General features: G+C 37.2%; 1 protein-coding gene across 3 annotated transcripts; it reads right to left on the reverse strand.

Annotated features, from left to right (window-relative positions):
- Positions 1-2,973: 2,973 nt before the first annotated feature.
- Positions 2,974-8,559, reverse strand: asah1a (N-acylsphingosine amidohydrolase (acid ceramidase) 1a). Of its 3 annotated transcripts, none has more exons than XM_027013055.3 (14): positions 8,426-8,559; positions 7,912-7,958; positions 7,635-7,725; positions 6,976-7,059; positions 6,750-6,828; positions 6,442-6,516; positions 6,306-6,351; positions 4,607-4,751; positions 4,462-4,516; positions 4,250-4,331; positions 3,980-4,111; positions 3,749-3,872; positions 3,577-3,633; positions 2,974-3,387 (listed from the first exon to the last, which is right to left on the reverse strand). In XM_027013055.3, exons 2-14 carry the CDS (start codon positions 7,932-7,934, stop codon positions 3,298-3,300), a joined length of 1,083 nt encoding a protein of 360 aa, XP_026868856.3. In that variant the 5' UTR covers positions 7,935-7,958; positions 8,426-8,559; the 3' UTR covers positions 2,974-3,297. The 3 variants fall into 3 exon arrangements, with proteins under 3 accessions (XP_026868856.3, XP_026868855.2, XP_081555477.1); XM_027013054.3 differs by lacking the exon at positions 8,426-8,559 and adding an exon at positions 8,112-8,271; XM_081699351.1 differs by lacking the exons at positions 7,635-7,725; positions 7,912-7,958; positions 8,426-8,559 and adding an exon at positions 7,156-7,281.
- Between the last annotated feature and the right edge of the window lie 10,063 nt (positions 8,560-18,622).

Consider the following 18,622-nt stretch of genomic DNA (forward strand, 5'->3'; position numbering starts at 1 on the left):
ATCATCATATGTCAACACTTTTATACCACAGAAAGCCCTTATTGTTCAACTAAATTAATCATTTTATTATAAATTAACTAACAAAATTCCAGAGTAAAAGAACTTCAAAGTGAAATCATTTCTTATAAAACTATAAAGAAATTGTGAAGCTAAATGCTAAACATTTATCAGATGGCTGACATGCAAGGAATGCCTGATTTGATACACACATAAAATCAAAATGTGAAAAATGCGTGAAGCCGAATAACACATGGTGAACCACAGGATTCACCAAACTAACTACAGAACCTTGGAAAATCAGGTTAAATATATGTAGATGTAGACATATTCTATGAACCAAACAAATGGACATTACCTATATGAAAGCTATACAATGAGTGATCAATGAGTGATTAAGTACCCTTATTCTATAGCATTGCCTATAGACAGCCAATCCTTTTTCAGTCAGTTTTTTATACACAAAAGTTAGCTGATGAATGGTACCTCTTGTTCTATGCACTGTTCTGCCATATTTCCAGTGGAGCATATAATGTCTATAATGTGTGTGTCTATTTGGTGTAACTACAAAGAGAGCTTTTGTTTTGCTGATACTTTAAAGCTACAAACAGGATGATGTATCCACAGCTGGATGCAAACACACGTCCCCATATATAGAAGTCCAGCATAAACATAATGAGCCACCAGTAGATACGAGAACGCACAGGCAGAGAAGATAGAGAATATCAAGTCCAACAAACAGCTAACACTAACTGGTTATTGATTTGTGGAGCCTCTCCATTGAGGAAGCCAGTATACCCAAAGCAGGGACTGAACCACCACTCTCTAGGTTGCGAAGCCAGCACGTTACTTGGCTGTCCGAGGAAAACAGGTCGATCAACTCAAACAGAGTGAGCAACAGGAAAACCAAGACTGCTCCAACAATTAGGTGGGAGGCTATAGAAGGACAGAAAAAGACAAGGGAAAGCCAGAGGGCTCCCCAAGAGATGGAACTCACGGGAGGGGTAGAGGGAACTTTGAGAGGGAAAGGTACAACTTGAGGATGGAGAGAAGCTAAAAAAAAAAGGAGACCCAAGAGACAGCCATTGAGAGTACAACGTGAAATACCAGTTTGCTAGAACACTGATCAAAGACTGCGCACATGTCACCGTGTGTGCTACTCTTAAATAGTCAAGCGAACAGGCGTTGCGAATTTCTCTTTATTACTGTGAAGCGGCCCTGTGTCTCCCTCTGGTGGCCGAATAAAGACTAGCAGATAATCCACCGCAGGCTGGGCTGTTACAAAGGCATTAGAGCTAACAATTATATAATTAGTACAGTAGGCACTGCAGGACACAACACATGAAACCGTGTGAGGGGATTTTCGATGAAAAGAATAAGAGTTATTGAAAACAGTAGACAAAACAGCCTTAATGTAATATATGAATGTATGATACATTTAAAGTTTTACCACACAGAAGCTAGTAAAAACACAAAAGATCTCTCCACATTTAAAGGGCCTCATTAAAAAAGAAGCATGGAAGTATCTGCATCATCAACACCGCACACAGCTAAGAGCGTTGTTCAGTTGTAAGAATGAGCACGCTCAAACCCCAGCCTTGATCATGGGCTTCCGGAATGATTCAGCAGTATCTTCAATTTCCGCTGCAGCTTTCTCAACCACAAAATGAACCATACTTCTCTTTTTAATGATGACCCTTTGAATGTCTTCTGCATTTTTATTAGCTTTTTTTAGGCCTTCATAAAAATGGCTAAATATAAAAGGTAGAGGCTTGTGGTTTTAAGAAACCTATGAAAATATTTTGCAATGCCTAAATGTGTTCTCTTTTAATGAACCTGGAACTACTGTGACATGTAAATGAGATGGTCATATGTCTCTTTTTAGCCTTCCTACTTATACTGTACTAGAGGCAGGATTAGGGTACTGACCTCTTTAATACATTCATAATTAAACCAAGGTAATGGTCTGGAATGAACATATAAAGAACCCATTTGTAATCAACACAAATACTTTTAGAAACTGTTTTTCTTTTATAAAGATTGCATAATGAAAATTATTGAACATTACAGATGAGAGTGAGCTTTAAAAGAAACATGTCTTTTAACTATGGAATGGTATATGTACTCATTAAATGACAATTTCATACAGATATGTGTCATTGAAGCTGCTAAATATGTGGTTGTGTGGAACAGAACAAGGGTCTATGATAAAGCTGACTGGAAGATTTGGGCTTTAGGGGTTGAATGAAGCCCATTATGACTTTTACATTTTTGGCTGACTTCTGCCAGCCAAAGATCGCTCTAGATGCCTTCATATATGGAATAATAGACATCCAGCCAAACTGTACTCCCCTTTTACCATTTTGTGTTAAAAAATGTCCAGCAATGATTTGCTGTCAGCTCTAGCATAAGGTGAACATGATTTTATCTTTAAGAACTTGGGCTGGATTGAAATGGGAGAACATAACTTTCCACAGTTGTGGTATCAATTAAAAATATTCGACTAGTGGGCTAATTGGCCTGTGCTGGACCAAGTGCTGTGTTGGAGAGTAAATTCTCTGCATGTTTATAGTCCTATATAACTTGTGTAAACATGCTACAGATAAAATCATTAGCAGCATTCTTACTGCAAAGTTTAGATTTATTTATATGAGGAAATGGTTTTCAAGTGGAGCTAATTATGTTTTTGTTGCACTTATTCTCAGTAGCTAAGTCAGTAAAGACCAGATAATGATCCATCCTTGTTTTTAACAGCTCCGTACACATGATTAACCTGATACATGTGAGTAGTTCATAAAGAATTTTTCAAGGTATTTCGTGCCATTTACCATTGCAGCTTGTTGAATGTACATGCAATATAATATGCTTCACCAATTTCATATGATTAACTTCTTGTTTGTGGTCTGTGGTCAAATAGCTTCCTTATTTCAGAAAAGGAGGAACAAATATATTAAAATATACATGTTTATACAAGTGTTATAAAAAAAACAATTTATTAAATTACAGTATTTGTCTTACTTTTATTTGCAAAAGTAAATGCTTCTTTGTTCAAAAATGATTAAAATAAAATCTTTACATTTTCTATTTAAAATCATTCATGGTAGCACAGTCCTTTGCATCCAGAATGGGATTCATGTCAGTTAACATGAATTAACCTCCTAACAACAGTGGTCTTTTTCGCAGTGGGGTGACGGCAATAGATACGTTGCCTTTCGCCATAGCACTGACAGAGAGGCCCCTTGTCCATCATCACAATCAACCTGCCCACCTTCACCATTGTGCTCAGTAGTGCTGGATGAATCACCAGGGTGTGCACGGACTTGGACAGGCCCTAACATAAGACTCCAGTTTACCAGTTGAGACTTCCATTAGTGAAGTGTAGGTGGTCAGCTAGATAATGACACAAGACAGAAATATTAGTGCACTATTACAAGAGTATAAAGCATGACCATAAGATAAAATAACACACCAAAGAAAAGCAAATATGGGCATGTTTGAAGGAAAGAAAAAATCAACACCACCACATTCTAGGCTGAATCTTTGTAAGGTCTTGGCCAGAATGTGAGGGAACGACTTTACCTTGTTTAGAACTGGTTTTGTTGAAAGAACATCATATATAGTCTGCAAGCTAATGTTCTAACAAAACATAGATTTCAGTGGTTAGTCCAATAAAGTACATGACTGTCATGAGCAATATTAAATTCATACTACATTTGTATTCATCTACATACACCTCTGTATAACGACTTACTGCTTGTGTGGTTTTATTTATGCATTTCATAGCTGGTGTACGGCGATCATCCAAGAAGAATGGCTCGTCCCAGTGATCATAGTTCGTTTCAAGCACATACCATCTGCCAAGCTTTAAATCAATCCTTTAATATCATAAACATTATTATTAAGGTAATGTTTTTTCTGGAAAGTGGATCATTTGAATGCTGATTTTTTTTTGTTGTGTGTGTATGAGATAATGTGAACTCACTCCCAGATATCCAGTGTGTTGACTCTAGTTCTGGTTATGACACAACCTTGGCCAGTCTGGTTTCCACCCAAGATGAAGTAGGCTGGGGCAAGTAATTCGGTCATAGCGAGCTGTTTCTTGGCATCTTCATAACTGTTAAGAAAAAAATAACCACATTGTCATTCTTGGTTATAATGAGGATGCATTTTTGGTTTTATAGCATGAATTTCTTTGCACACTGATAGCAGGAAGTGAGTCTGCTCTTATTCTGAGAGATAGGAACTTCTCCACCTGGTCGCGTTCTCCAGGACCTTGCGGGTAAGAAAGCTCATCCACATTCCCTCTCTCTTGCCAAAAATCCATTCGAGGATTCCTAAAGAGATTAGGTTATTTAATTACAAACACCGTAGAAAATTTACATGGAAGTAAATCAACATGTAAGATGCTGTTTACATATATGCATATTTTAGTGTACAGCACCTGTTTTAAATGTTATAGCTTACCTATGTACCCTCCATCAATGCTGAAACGCTCATTCATTGTTAGAGTGAATTCTCTCTGCAGGCAAGTGAATCTGATTAGGATTTTTTGTGTACTTTTGAAAAAAAGGATGAAGCAGATCACTTTAAAAAGCCTAGCAGTTCTTACAGGTCTGATGCCAGTGAGGATTCCCACATATCCTGCAAAGCTGGTGGATCTGAACAGCGTTCTATTGTTTTGACTAAAGTCAATATTCACCACAAGCAGTTTGAGCTTCTCAGTTAGGGTCCAGGTTTGATTTTTTTGATCCCACCTTTTAAAAAGAAAATGCCAATAGCTGGAAAAAAATGCTGGTACAGTGGTGTGAAAAAGTTTTTACCCCCTTCCTGATATCTTATTTTTTTTGCATGTTTGTCACACTTAAATGTTTCAGACCATCAAACAAATGTAAATATTAGACAAAGATAAACACAAAACACAGTTTTTTAATGAAGGTTTTTATTATTAAGGGAAAAAAAATCCAAACCTACACGGCCCTGTGTGAAAAAGTGATTGCTGCCCCCCGTTAAAACATGAATTAACTGTGGAAAGCTGAATTCAATTTCTCTAGCTACACCCAGGCCTGATTACTGCCACACCTGATCTCAATCAAGAAATCACTTAAACAGGACCTGCGTGACAAAGTGAAGTAGACCAAAAGATCCTCAAAAGCGAGACAGCATGCTGCGATCCAAAGAAACTCAGGAACAAATGAGATACAAAGTAATTGAGATCCATCAGTCTGGAAAAGGTTATAAAGCCATTTCTAAAGCTTTGGGACTCCAGCAAACCACAGTGAGAGCCATTATCCACAAATGTGGAAAACATGGAACAGTGGTGAGCCTTCCCAGGAGTGGCTGGCCGACCAAAATTACCCCAAGAGCGCAGCGACGACTCATCCAAGAGGTCACAAAAGACCCCACAACAACATCCAAAGAACTGCAGGCCTCACTTGCCTCAGTTAAGGTCAGAGTTCATGACTCCACCATAAGAAAGAGACAGGGCAAAAATGGCCTGGATTGCAGAGTTCCATGATGAAAACCACTGCTGAGCAAAAAGAACATAAAGGCTCATCTCAGTTTTGCCAGAAAACATCTTGATGATCCCCAAGTCTTTTGGGAAAATACTTTGTGGACTGACGAGACAAAAGTTAAAATTTTTGGAAGGTGTATGTCCCATTACATCTGGCGTAAAAGTAACAGTATTTCAGAAAAGGAACATCATACCAACAGTAAAATATGGTGATGGTAGTGTGATGGTCTGGGGCCGTTTTGCTGCTTCAGGACCTGGAAGACTTGCTGTGGTAAATGGAAGCATGAATTCTGCTGTCTACCAAAAAATCCTGAAGGAGAATGGTCTCAAAAAGGTGGTTCATGCTCGAAAACCCTTCAATGTGGCCAGATTGCAACAACACTGCAAAGATGAGTGGGCCAAAATTCCTCCCCAGCGCTGTAAAAGACTCAGTGCCAGTTATCGCAAACGCTTGATTGCAGTTGTTGCTGCTAAGGGTGGCCCAACCAGTTATTAGGTTTGGGGGGCAATCACTTTTTTACATAGGGCCATGTAGGTTTGAATTTTTTCCACCTTAATGATAAAAACCTTCATTTAAAAACTGCATTTTGTGTTTACTTGTGTTATCTTTGTCTAATATTTAAATTTGTTTGATGATCGCAAACATTTAAGTGTGACAAACATGCAAAAAAATAAGATATCAGGAAGTGGGGAAAACAATTTTTCACACCACTGTATACATCTGTTATAAAGCTGCCAAAAGCTATTATAATACAATGAGACAAAAATCTCTGCAGTACACATGAGAAAGTTGTACCCCAAGAACAATCCAAAGTCCAAATTCCGAGCATGATAAATGTTGCCTGAAAAATATGCAGAATGAGAATCATTACCAAATGCATTAAATAATATTTTTAAAAAATATAAACATAGACAGAAATTACATTTCTCACCATTTAAGTCTTCTGTAACTACTGATGTGCACACGGTGAAAACTTCATAGAAGATATTAAACAGCACAACTTCTCCTAAAGGATTAAGCAGAAAGGCTTGCATTTGTAAGGAGTTTTAGAAATCTGAGTGAACTCAAATCATGAGGTTAACGCAGTATATGTGTAATCCTAATGTTCACGTACTTTGCTTTAATAAACCTCCAAAGCTTTGACACATTACATTCTAATATACCCTCTTTGTGATTTTTCATACTTTCACCAAATAAGCGTAATGAAATCTAAGGGAAAGTTGAATGAGCAGACTTTACCCAAAGGGACACCAGTGACAACAGCCACTCCTTTGATCTCCTCATTAAAAGGGTAAGGAAGTGTGTCCACAATTAAAGGCTGCAATCATCATAAAGAATCACAGTACAACAATGAATACGATTACATAAGATTAAGATTACTATTGCTTACATAACTGAATGAGAATTTTCTTAGGTGCCAAAAGTATGTTACAGGGTCATGCAAACAGAGAATTTGCCTACTCACCAACTCTTTGTCTACTAAATGAAGTATTTGTCCATGGAAAAACCCACCAGCTAAATCCTTTATTGCCTGTATCATTGTTAACAGCTGGAAAAGAGACACAACAACAACAAAAACACAATGTTCACATGCATTGCTGTGAAATGCTGTGAACAACATTTAAACAAGTTCAATTTCACTGACCTTTGTATGGCTACATCATGTACATTGTTCCCTATTTCATAAAAAAGTCTGTTGTGTTTCCGTTCTCTACCTGATGTCGTCATGTATTACAACAAAGAACACTTCCGTAATACTTATATAGTTTCTGTGTTGAAAAGGCATCTCATGAACAGAGAAAACAGAATAAGAAGCAAGAATTGCAGTTAGCCTATAACTTAAAAAAAAGTTAGCCTATAACTGTTTTGGTGAAGAGCCACTTCTTCACCACCACCGTAACTGGTTATGTGATTAATGTTAATTGATCAGTTTCAAACAACCACAAAACACCTTTAAATCACTTATATTTGATTATTTTATACATTTTCAGATCTAAAATCCTTAACTGCAGACAAAAAATGACCATGAGTGCTGATTATGCAGGCTTGCATAGTGGGGCCAGTTCCATCAGGTAAGGAAAGGCGTATTAAAACCTTTAGTATCACAGTGTATTAAGCGCTTACTTCAGGTTTTTTATCCATCATCACATGCCTCCACCGCTCGCTGGGGGGTGAATCAAGGTTCACAGTGTACCAGGTAACATTGCCTTTAAATCTGTATGGAAAAAACAAGCCATATTTACCCACTAATCACACACATTAAAAAAAAACAAAAAAACGTCACGAAACATATATTGACTTATGCACCAGCATCTCCGACCGAAATGTGCGATTTGACAGAGACAGTAGCGTGTAGGTTACCGCCGCCATAATATAGACTGCAACACGTCTCTTAACTTACGTTGGACCTTTTGGAGGGTACATTCTGCTCCGGCACTCTTCAACATACTGTAAACGAGACACATGAAGAAATGAATATGTATAGATATAACTTTATAATATATATAACGTTAACATACCTCAAACTGTAGTGCGAGAAAGCCATGTACATTACAGAATGTGGTTCTAAATAATATCAAGCAAGAGAAGACATTGACTGACCCCATGAGCAAAGTACGAGGTGAGAATTATAAATGTCATCAAAACGTAACGCAGATTTAATAATTTCATCTCTGGACATCAAACTTTCATCTCTGGACATCAAACTCTCAGCTTTCATTATTTTCAACTAGCGAGTTCCGAGGCAAGAATCTCGCACTGGGATATACCATGGGTAATAGGGATGCACAGAGCTCATATTATTTAGTCTGAATATAAAACGTAGATACTTATTATTATTAGGTACCTTAATATACTCTGATTTTTAATATTCATATACTGTAAAAAAATAATTATTTCAATAGATATTTGCTTACAAAGATTCGTGTACAATATTCTTCCAGAAAGTCCCCCTAGGATCAATGCAATGTTTTCTTCCGATACTAAACAAGGAAGTTAATGCGTGCCTGTTACTAAAGATGCTTATATTCAGACATTCAAACAAATATTCACGCAAATCATTAAATGTCATAACCAAAGGTTCTTTAAAAACAGTGTTTTTAACTAACCAATTTCCTCCCTCCCCCTTTTGGAACATTTCTCTGGTGTTGCGTATTGAAGTCTTTTGCGCATGCGTTAGGTCGTCGGGGGGGCTACAGTCCCTTTAAAAGGACAGAAGAAAAACTGGCAGCAAGTAAAATAAAATTATAAATATATCATCATTCTGACAGCAGCTGAGGAAAAAATCTGCAGGCAGAATTAACGATAGTAAAATAAAGAAACGACAGATGTTATCCTACAGAAATAAGCTAGAAACTCCAATTTAAGTAAAAAAACAAGAATGAAATTCATTTTGTCCAGTAGGGGTCAGTGCAGATTTTTAAAAAGCGTTTATGGAGCTGATCTTTCTCACTCAGATTTGAATATTCCTTGCTCCATTTACTGAGCATCAATATAATTAACGTGATGGCCATCATAACTCTAGTCATAAATTCCTTTTATTTAAAAAACAAAACAAAACAAAAAAACCCAAAACTTTTCAAACACCTGTCTTTACATACACATTTAGCATCTAAAGTGGCAAAAATCCTTAGGTGGATGTCAACAAACCTTGAATACTACATTTCAGTAGGATTTTAAAAAATAATCCAATCTTGTAATTAACAGTATTTTATGATTTTTAAAGGCCCTCTTCTGTGGAATTGCAAGGAACATATTGAGACATACTAAGACTAGAATAAAGCTCGTGAAATGCAATCACACTACTAACCAATTTTGTGTGGAAGCAGCAGATTTATCTTTGTGCATCTGCTCTTTAACAAGGTTATAGATATAACAGGGTTATAGCTTGAGCAGTATTTTTAGACACTGGCCTAAAGTACTCGCAGAAGGATTTCTTCCATGGAGATAATGCATTTTTGAAAATCACTCTGGGAATTGCTGTAAATGTAATGTGAATGAAAGTAGACTCTATGTTGAAGGCATGTTCCACCTCAAGCCTGATGCTGCCATCCTTCTAAAGGTCATTTAAAATTGTTCAAAAAAATCCCACTTCTGAGAAACAAATTAATCTTTATTATTATTTTTCCCTTAAAATGTAAGACTAAGGGATTAGGTAGTCAATTACATTCTGACATTCACATTTTAACTGAGCATATTAATTTCATACCAGGCATGAATGTAACGAGCGTGGATATTCCTTTTTGGAGTAACTGCAGCCAGTCTTTTTTGTGCAGTCAGTGTACAAGTGTAATAATACCAGCCTTTGCAGAGGACCTAGGAGTGCAAAAGAGAGTCTGAGTTATGAATCTTTCACAGCAAGGAGATAAAAGTTGCCAAGCCACTTGGCCAACTGAGGGTCCTCCATTAATTACACACTTTCCACTGATTATACCCTTTGACAGGGCTTATCTCATAAGGCAGAAGACCACTGCTCTTATGCATTCACCTAGTGTGGAGATACATCAGACACAGTTACCTGGAGGACAGAACCACCGCAGGTGTAAACCCATGACAAGACAGATGTTGAACCCTCAGCTTTCTAATGTGTGAATATATATGAATATATATGAAAGTCCAAAAATGGTACTTTGCAAAGACACTGAACAGTCAGTATTATATCATTTACATAATCGAATTTATACTTTCGAGCACTACTGTACATTTCTCAGAAATAATAAATGGCAAAGTGAATTTCTTGTCTTTCAATACAGATAATTAATTTTAAGTAATTAAAAGATACTGCGCTGTTTATGAGTTCTAAAACTTTTAAAGTCTCAAAGACAGCTAAGTTTTCATTCTGGTTAGTTTTCTTTCTCTCTTCAAACATCAGTCTTTTTAATTTCCAGTATAATTGCACTTGGAAATCATAACAGCTTTGTTTTATTTGGCATATTTCTGATTTAACTATTTCAAATATATCATTTAGAACCTCATGTGCCATAGGGAACATCTTATGTGATATTGCTGTACACTTAACTTGATTTGGTATTTTTATCTGACAGGTTTACTGGCGAAGCTTGTTGCCTTTCTGCTTTCTCAACTCGATTTTTTTCGTCTTTTACAGTGTTACCAGATATAAGGCTTGCAATCATCAAAGCCTGGTGTATTACAAATCATCCAAAATGATGGATAATGTATGCATCAAACACAATTTCCCGTCAGTATGAAGTCAGATAGCATCTTATTTATCCTGCTTAATTGGGATTGAGGATAGAATAAGAAAAAGCCTCTACATGTCTAGAAAAACGGCTAATTAGAGAAAAGGGAAAGAAATCCACACTGTCATTCACATCCTTTTCATTCTAAATCACATAGTGAAAAATTTATTTTAAACTGGGGTGTAAAGCAATTGGCTCAAAGGAATATATGAATGTCTTTATTTTTTTCATTAAAAGACCATAATCTGAATATACCAGAAAAGTCTCAAATGTTTGCCTCAAACACATGCTCTCCATACATTTTATGAGATACACTTTGAAGATGTACATGTAGAATATATAGCCCATCCATTCTCAAAAACAATTTGTATTGTATAGGGCTAGTGCTTCATCAGTGGTCATTTCCAGACCATTCCTGCCAGTGATAATGCTGAGAATAGTATCAAGAATAGTGTACTACACAAATAATATCAGCAGAGGTCCTGGAGTCCAAAACATAAAAATTCACCTTCAAGGTAAGTGCACCTAATACAGTAAGTGTACTGTAGGTACAGGGTAGGTGTGCCAAATAAAGTGGCTACCTTAAATCCATGCTCCAAACTGCTAATATCTGTGCATTAAAAAAGCCTTCTGAATTATGTTCTTGCAGACAGAATGAAGACGAACTTCTACAAAAGTGTTGGAATGTGGGGCATGTTGAAGGAAAAAAAAGGAACTGCTCGTAATTTAAAGCTTTGAACTTAATTTGTGTAGCACGGTGCCACGAGCTGCAACTGACTTGCTTGTTTTTGTTGGTGCTGTGTTGGAAATAGTGAAGTGAAGTGCACGGGAGCTTATTAACTACTCAGATAAAATGCGAGGACTATATAAAGACGGGCTGTGATTCCTGTCAGATTTACCCAGCGTGCCTCTAAATACCTTTGAATTAAAAATGGAATCCAATACTTCAACCACATAGTCAGTCTTTCAATTCAAATGTTTGGGGGATATAGGCAAAACAATAAAACAACAGTTTTTAAAGAACTGCATGGACATGATGTCTAAAGTGCTTGTCATAGCACATTCTTATTAATTCAGTTCATAATACATAACACAATGCATGTCTGGAGCTTCCCCAGTGGGACCAGATCTCAGTGTGAAATGCCAGGACACCGCCTTTCTTCTAGCATAAACTGATGATGTAATTCTTGCATCATGGCTTGACTAAGGCGACGTGACTTTGGTTTCTACAGCCTGAAATCTTGCTGTATTTGGCTGTGTCGATGTAACAGTTGTGAGCACAATTAGACCCAGACTGTGGCCTCTGAGGGGTAAGCGATATATTGCTGAAAGAAGCGACACTCACCATGGCCTGTTTTCATTTGAAAACTCGCACACCATGCAGCGCGCTCAAGAACGCACAGATCCGACTCTCAGCGCCGGTGAAACTCACCGTCCAAAAATCCATCACGGTCTCAACTTCATCTGTCTTCAATGGCTCTACAGCTAGGCCCAGAGACTTGGATAACTCTCTTTTAACATGTTTCAGCTACTCTCCAATTGGGTTCCAAGACAATGGTGAGGATCCCACCAATAACCAGCAATGAAGATAGCTCTACCCTCGGGCCCCCATGGCACCTGAATCAATCTCTACTATCTCACAATGAAAGGCGCACTCACTTTGTAATTTGGTGCAGTGTGAACTTTGATTGATTTATTGCACTGGCATTCAGCATGCATTTTATGCGGAAGGCTCTTTTTTCAGTACTTGTTGTTTATATTGGCTAAATGTTTTTATACCCATGAGTTTAAGGTCAGTTGATTTATAAGAGTTCCATTATGTAAAATACCTCTATCTATCTCCTGTAAAAAGACTATTACTCCATTTGAATCCCTTATCAAACCAGTAACCATTATGATGCTCTGCTGTGTATTGCATTTATATATGCAGGACAAAAACATATGTTCTTCCTCATCCTCATTCACTGAAAGGAAACCACTTAAAGGTCTTTATGTCCAAAACATCTACTTCAGTAACAGCAATCAATGATTGGTGATTCATCTCTGACCAGAGTTCCTATATTGCCAGTGTTGCTTAGGCTGAAAATGATTCAAGCATCTGTCTTGTAGAGCAATAAATCATATACAGGAGAGCACTGCAGGCTAATGGCTTAGATGTATTGAAGTATTTTCATTGCCTTCAGTCTCCTGAGCACCATTGTTTCCATGACATTGCTGACTGCTCCTGCATGGCAAATTGCTTATTGTTTGGTGGGTAGACTGGGGCATATCTGTATATTGATTGCATTCCAGTTGAATTCTTAGTGCTGACATCCATTACTAAAATGCCAAATTACAGATCATTCACTATTTTTTTCTTATATTCAAAGAGCATAAACCATTAGGTCATAGTGGAAAGTTATCTGAAACAAAGACAAGGACATTCACATGGGTGAATGTTTCTACTGTGGGTGGCATAGTTCATATCTCCCATAAACCTTCAGCAAGAATCTAGTGCCTTTGTAACTAAAAAGGCACTTAGAAGCCTGTTATATTAAAGCTATTCAGCTGTTCAGAAGATGTTTTTAAGCTTTAGGCTAGCTATAATACAACAGAGCATCATAGAAAATGAACTGGTTGGTGCCTTCAAGACCCATAATCTTACCTGGTTGCTGAGATCTGAGCATCTGTAAGGATCTGCCAAATGTTGTTCAGGCACTCTCCCAGATGGACATTTCATTCTTCTTTTTCTCTAGCAACACAGACACAGAGGAAACTGCAGAGGGGGTAAAAAGTATTCATATTCTTTGATCCATTAACACACACACACACACACACACACACACACACACACACACACAAATGCATGCACACACAAACACACACAAATGCATGCATGTACACATACACATTATAATGTACAGAAAGACACACACACACACAAAGCATGGTGTTTAGAATGGATGAGAAGCCTGAACATTGTAATTTGCCAAATGAGCTGACAATTAACTTTAGCTACTTATCTTTGTGGCATGAGCAACACTGCCACTGGTTGCCACAAGTCCTTCTCTTGGAGTAAGAGTGGAAAAATTAAATCTCAGAGACACAGGGCAAATTCATATTAGACTGGACATAAGTGTTGTTGAATCGCAGGCTGCTTCTCATTTGTTTGGCCCCTGGATATTGTGGAGAAAGAGCCGTAGAGGGGAGCACCAGTGGGAAGTGGACACTGGTCGTTTGCCACCAGGCGGACGCTTAATGCCTTGACATCTCAGGTTCTGAAATGTGTGAATTATCATTGGCTGCGGTATGAAAAGGAAGTTTTTGCTGCTGCACAAAGGCTTGGTTACAGATGCAAGCAGCAGCTCGGATGTTTGGTTCCTCCGGTCTGAGATGGAAGGTAATGAACTTGCACCGCAGGGTCTTTTTGGGATGCAGGAGCCATGGAGATGGAGATGGAGCCTATGAGCTTCTTCAATATGGCAACAAAGCAGGAAGACAAAGAACTTCATAATGCCACCGCATTGTTTTTAATTAATTTATTTTTTACTGGTTTTTCCTGTACTCATAACAACCTGGATTTGTTGGCACTCGAAAATCTTTGAATGAGAATAATTTCTTTAAAGTTACAAGCTATGTTTTAGAAGACTTCTTGTAATTAGAACTGTGAGCTCTTTTGTGTCAAGGGAAAAAATTCAATGAAGAAAAAGAGAAAAATAAACTCTCCAAAGCGATTCACATCTTATATTAAAATTACTTAATTGTATCAACATGTTCTAACTGGACTGTTAAAAATGCCGACAGGTGTCTATACTTAGTCAAAAGATGCACCAATTAAATCCATGCTCCAATGCAGTTCTATTGACTAGACATTCAAACCATTTGAATTTGCATGTGCAAGCATGCAATACATATCCAACACATGTCCACTTAAATACAACAGGCATGAGAAAAGGAAATAGTAATATATAGTAACACACTATATTGTTGTGCAGTATCTTATGTGTCATGCCAACACTCTCAACTTTTAATTAAGCAAACTTAATCATATCCGGCAATTTTCTAAAACTCTAAATGCTACAAATGCTACACTGGCACACCTAAACAGAGTGTTATACATATCTCTAGTAACACCGTTTTTGGTTCAGTTCTGCTTGGAAATGTAATGAAATCATGAAATCCTCATCTGCAGGAGTGCTGCTTAGAGCCCAACAGCAGGAGAATATTGTACATCACATTCATGGTCATGCTGCACCTAATTGCAAAACATGTTTCTCAGTTAATCAATCTAATCACATTTAATTGGTATGTGTCAGAAAATAACAATGACAGGTAATCAAGGGAGTCATTAACCTTATATGTGTCCTTAGACCCCAAGCACAGAGTGTGTGCAGGAGCAATTATTAAAAATACAACCTCCTAATGCGAGATATGCTATTGCATCTCACGAATCTCATTGCAGTTTATTGCATGGCTATAGGGAAGTCAGTTGCCTTTTTACCATCTGACCTAGTTCATTTCTGCAACATGTTTTGATGAAGTATACTTGCTTTTTACATACTTTTTTTGGGGTGGGGGTGTGGAGGTTATGCTTTTCTGGGACATACTACACAGTATTCAAATCTACTAAAATGTGCTTAGTGTAAAAACATAAATATTATCTAAATAAGTACTATTATCTGACTCCAAAGCTTTCTAGATAATTCTATACATAGAAATTTCAGACTTTAATACAGAACATTAGAAAATTGATGAGTGGATGAATCATTGATTTATGCTGTTTCTCTTGCACAGTCAGAAATAGAAAAGAGAATATTGTATCAGTTTGGCTCTCCATCATTGTCCTCCACTGACACAAGATGTATGGATGTGGACTTAATGAAAGTTTCTGTCAGACCTGGGTAGAAACTTCACCCCTGGTAAGCTCTTTCAGTTGTTGCGATAGGGAAGCTTTAATCTGTCATTGTCTGAAGGTGCCACTGACAGATACTAATCTGAGACTACAGCTGCTGAGAGTATTGTGCCTAACATGCTTCACAGAGCAGTGAATCCAGTAAAGTGCTTCCAAAATTGGAGGAAAGATTTCAACCACAGGTTAGGATGTTAACACTATTGACCAAAAAAACTCTTGTGCAATACTGATATGTTAACTGAATGAGAAATTGTTTAGCTAATATTAGAGTTGCCATCTCTTGGCTTGTCCACAAGTTTCAGTTCCATTTTAACAAGCTGAAATGATCTCATGATTAAACAATAGTTAATATCATAATGTGATCATTATTAGTGTCACAGTAATGCGTTACCATGTAATAGTGGTAAGACATTGGTTTTGAAAGTCGGTACTGTTATCTTTTATTGCTGCAAAATGAAGTGTGAAATAATTTAAAAAGGGCTAATGTAATTATCATGAATAATTAATTAATGCATTATGGATTATCCATGCATGTAATTGTTTTTGGATTTCACTCTGTTTCGTGACTAGACATCACCGTAAAGTAGTAAAGACATAACCCTTAAAGACAGTTAATGCAATTTAGATCAAAATTATGCAAACAGATATGGGTTTACCAAGCCATACTTTTACCAGACTCCAGTGAATATGACATGGCATGGTAAGACTTTCTTGCTACTGAGAAAGAGTGAGTCATTTATGTTATGTAAATATTCTCCTTTTAGATACAATTTATATATAGATTTTTTTTGTCATATCCAATGGACAATATTATTTCACCTTCATAAATTAATTGTTCACTTGGTTTTCATTAACACCTGTAAGTAAATACTAGTTGATATTTCTTTTTGAAGTGAACTAACTAAACAATATTTGAAGGTATTCAAAGTATATTTTCAAAAGTTCCTTGTAGGAGTTCAGGTTTAGGAGGACTACATTAACACCTTAATGCAAACTTGCCAAAGATCCACCAACAATCACAAGCAATAGTCTGAGCACATGAATCAAGCAGCCATATGCAATGAGAACTACCCTACAAAAAGCCCCTAAACAGATATGCAGGAGGAACTTCCAGATTGTTCATAGTTACAGCCCATTAATCCCCCCAAAACAATATTTTTACCACTGCCACTAAAAATGTTTATTTTGGCTATGAATGGTAAATCATACATTTAGCATTCCCAAAATGGGCTTGAATGAAAAAGCTTTTATTAAAAAAAAAAAAAAAATACAAATTTAAACTTGAGTGCCAGTATGCTCCATTTTCCAAAAGAGCTCATTTTTAACAATGCACAGTATCATGTTGTCTGCTATCTCAGAACATACAGCACTCCATGTTGATACACATGCGCTCACAAAACAGATATGTGTTCTTTTCATTTTTATTCTTTATTTTTATTAATTTTTTTCTCTCACTACTTATTCTGCTCCATATTGTTTATATTGTTGGTATTGTAAGGTCTGTTGTAGGAGGATGGGCCCCCCCTTTGGGTCTTGGTTCCTCTCAGGGTTTCTTCCCCGTGCTCTATGGAGTTTTTCCTTGCCACTGTCGCACTTGGCTTGCTCACTGGGGGCTTGGACTCGGACATGTGCTGCTTTGTGACATCAGCTGTTGTATAAAACACTATATAAATAAATTTGACTTTGCCATTGACATATATGTGTATATGAAATGAAACCAAATGATCTGTGGAAAGCCTGAAGCATAGATGGGCATGGCAGACAATTTGAATTGTCATTCAAATTTCAAATATCAAATAATCCATTTTATGCTGACTAAATAATACCCCAAACTGAAGCTCTAGCTCAACCATGTCTGAATCACCAGAGATCTGCAAACAGACATGTAGTTTCTTCTTTTATATAGAGGCAGAAGAATGAGTGCAGGTGTTCTCTTCTTGTATGACAGTACTGTGCACAGCATAGGACTACTAGGGGTGGGTAGTATGGCACCTTCGTTCAGAGACAGATGGCAGGCCTCAAGTGCTGGGATTCTCAGCGCTTGCTCCCTCTGAGATGAGAGAGCATGCAAATGAGCAGTGCAAGAACACAGCACAGGAATGGCAAAGCCGATATTCCGGACTGACAGCCTTATTGGAAAGCCTCGCTTTAAGTAGTTGACAGCTGTTCTCCACCCCCACCCACCACTTTTTTTTAATTTCATGACATTTTAAATAACACAAATAAATGAGTAGTTCTGACATAGTTCTTATTACAACTGTTTTGGAGTGTTCAGGCCTGCTGAAATCATGAAATCATTAAAGGCAACAATATTTTGCCAGAGTATTACTTCCAGCTGAGTTTCCTCCAATATATTCCTCCTATGTGTAAGAATTACATCATTCTCTTGTGATCAAAAATGCATAAAACTGACTGCACAGACTGACTGAGGTCTAACACTAAAAAGACAAGTGATCAAATATGTCAGTGCAGGCCTGCTCATACCACAGACTACGGAATAAGGTTACAAGGTTATAATAGTTGTGAAAGCCAGGACATTAGGGTTGAGCTTAAACCGCTGCATTATGTTCAATGTAAATTTTTTGGACAAACTCTGAGCACATGATCATATCTCCATAAATAACATAATATTTATGGTTACACAAAACGGTATTACCTTTCTAGCTATGTAACTTAAAAATATGCTAGCAGTTATAATTAATAATACAGTGGTTAGCATGTTACATTAAAGGTTAACATGCCAATTTTGTCTACACTTGACAGCAGTAATCATGATGTCTGCTTGTGGATGCTTTCCTCACCTTGCATAATTGTGGTCTAACAAGGGTTATTAGCATCTCATTAAAGTGATGACAGGGCTATAGAGTTATATGTTACTACACTAACTAGTGGTAATGAATGCTGTGGTAATGGAGTGACATAGCAATGCTGCAGGTGTGCATTGGGTTTGGTGGTTCAATATCACTGTTTACCACAAAACCCTCAGCAGCATGTATTTAATTGAAACCTATACAATCACTTAA

This window comes from Electrophorus electricus, chromosome 16, assembly GCF_041902795.1.
Source record: "Electrophorus electricus isolate QZ-2024a chromosome 16, ASM4190279v1, whole genome shotgun sequence".
Lineage (NCBI taxonomy): Eukaryota > Metazoa > Chordata > Actinopteri > Gymnotiformes > Gymnotidae > Electrophorus > Electrophorus electricus.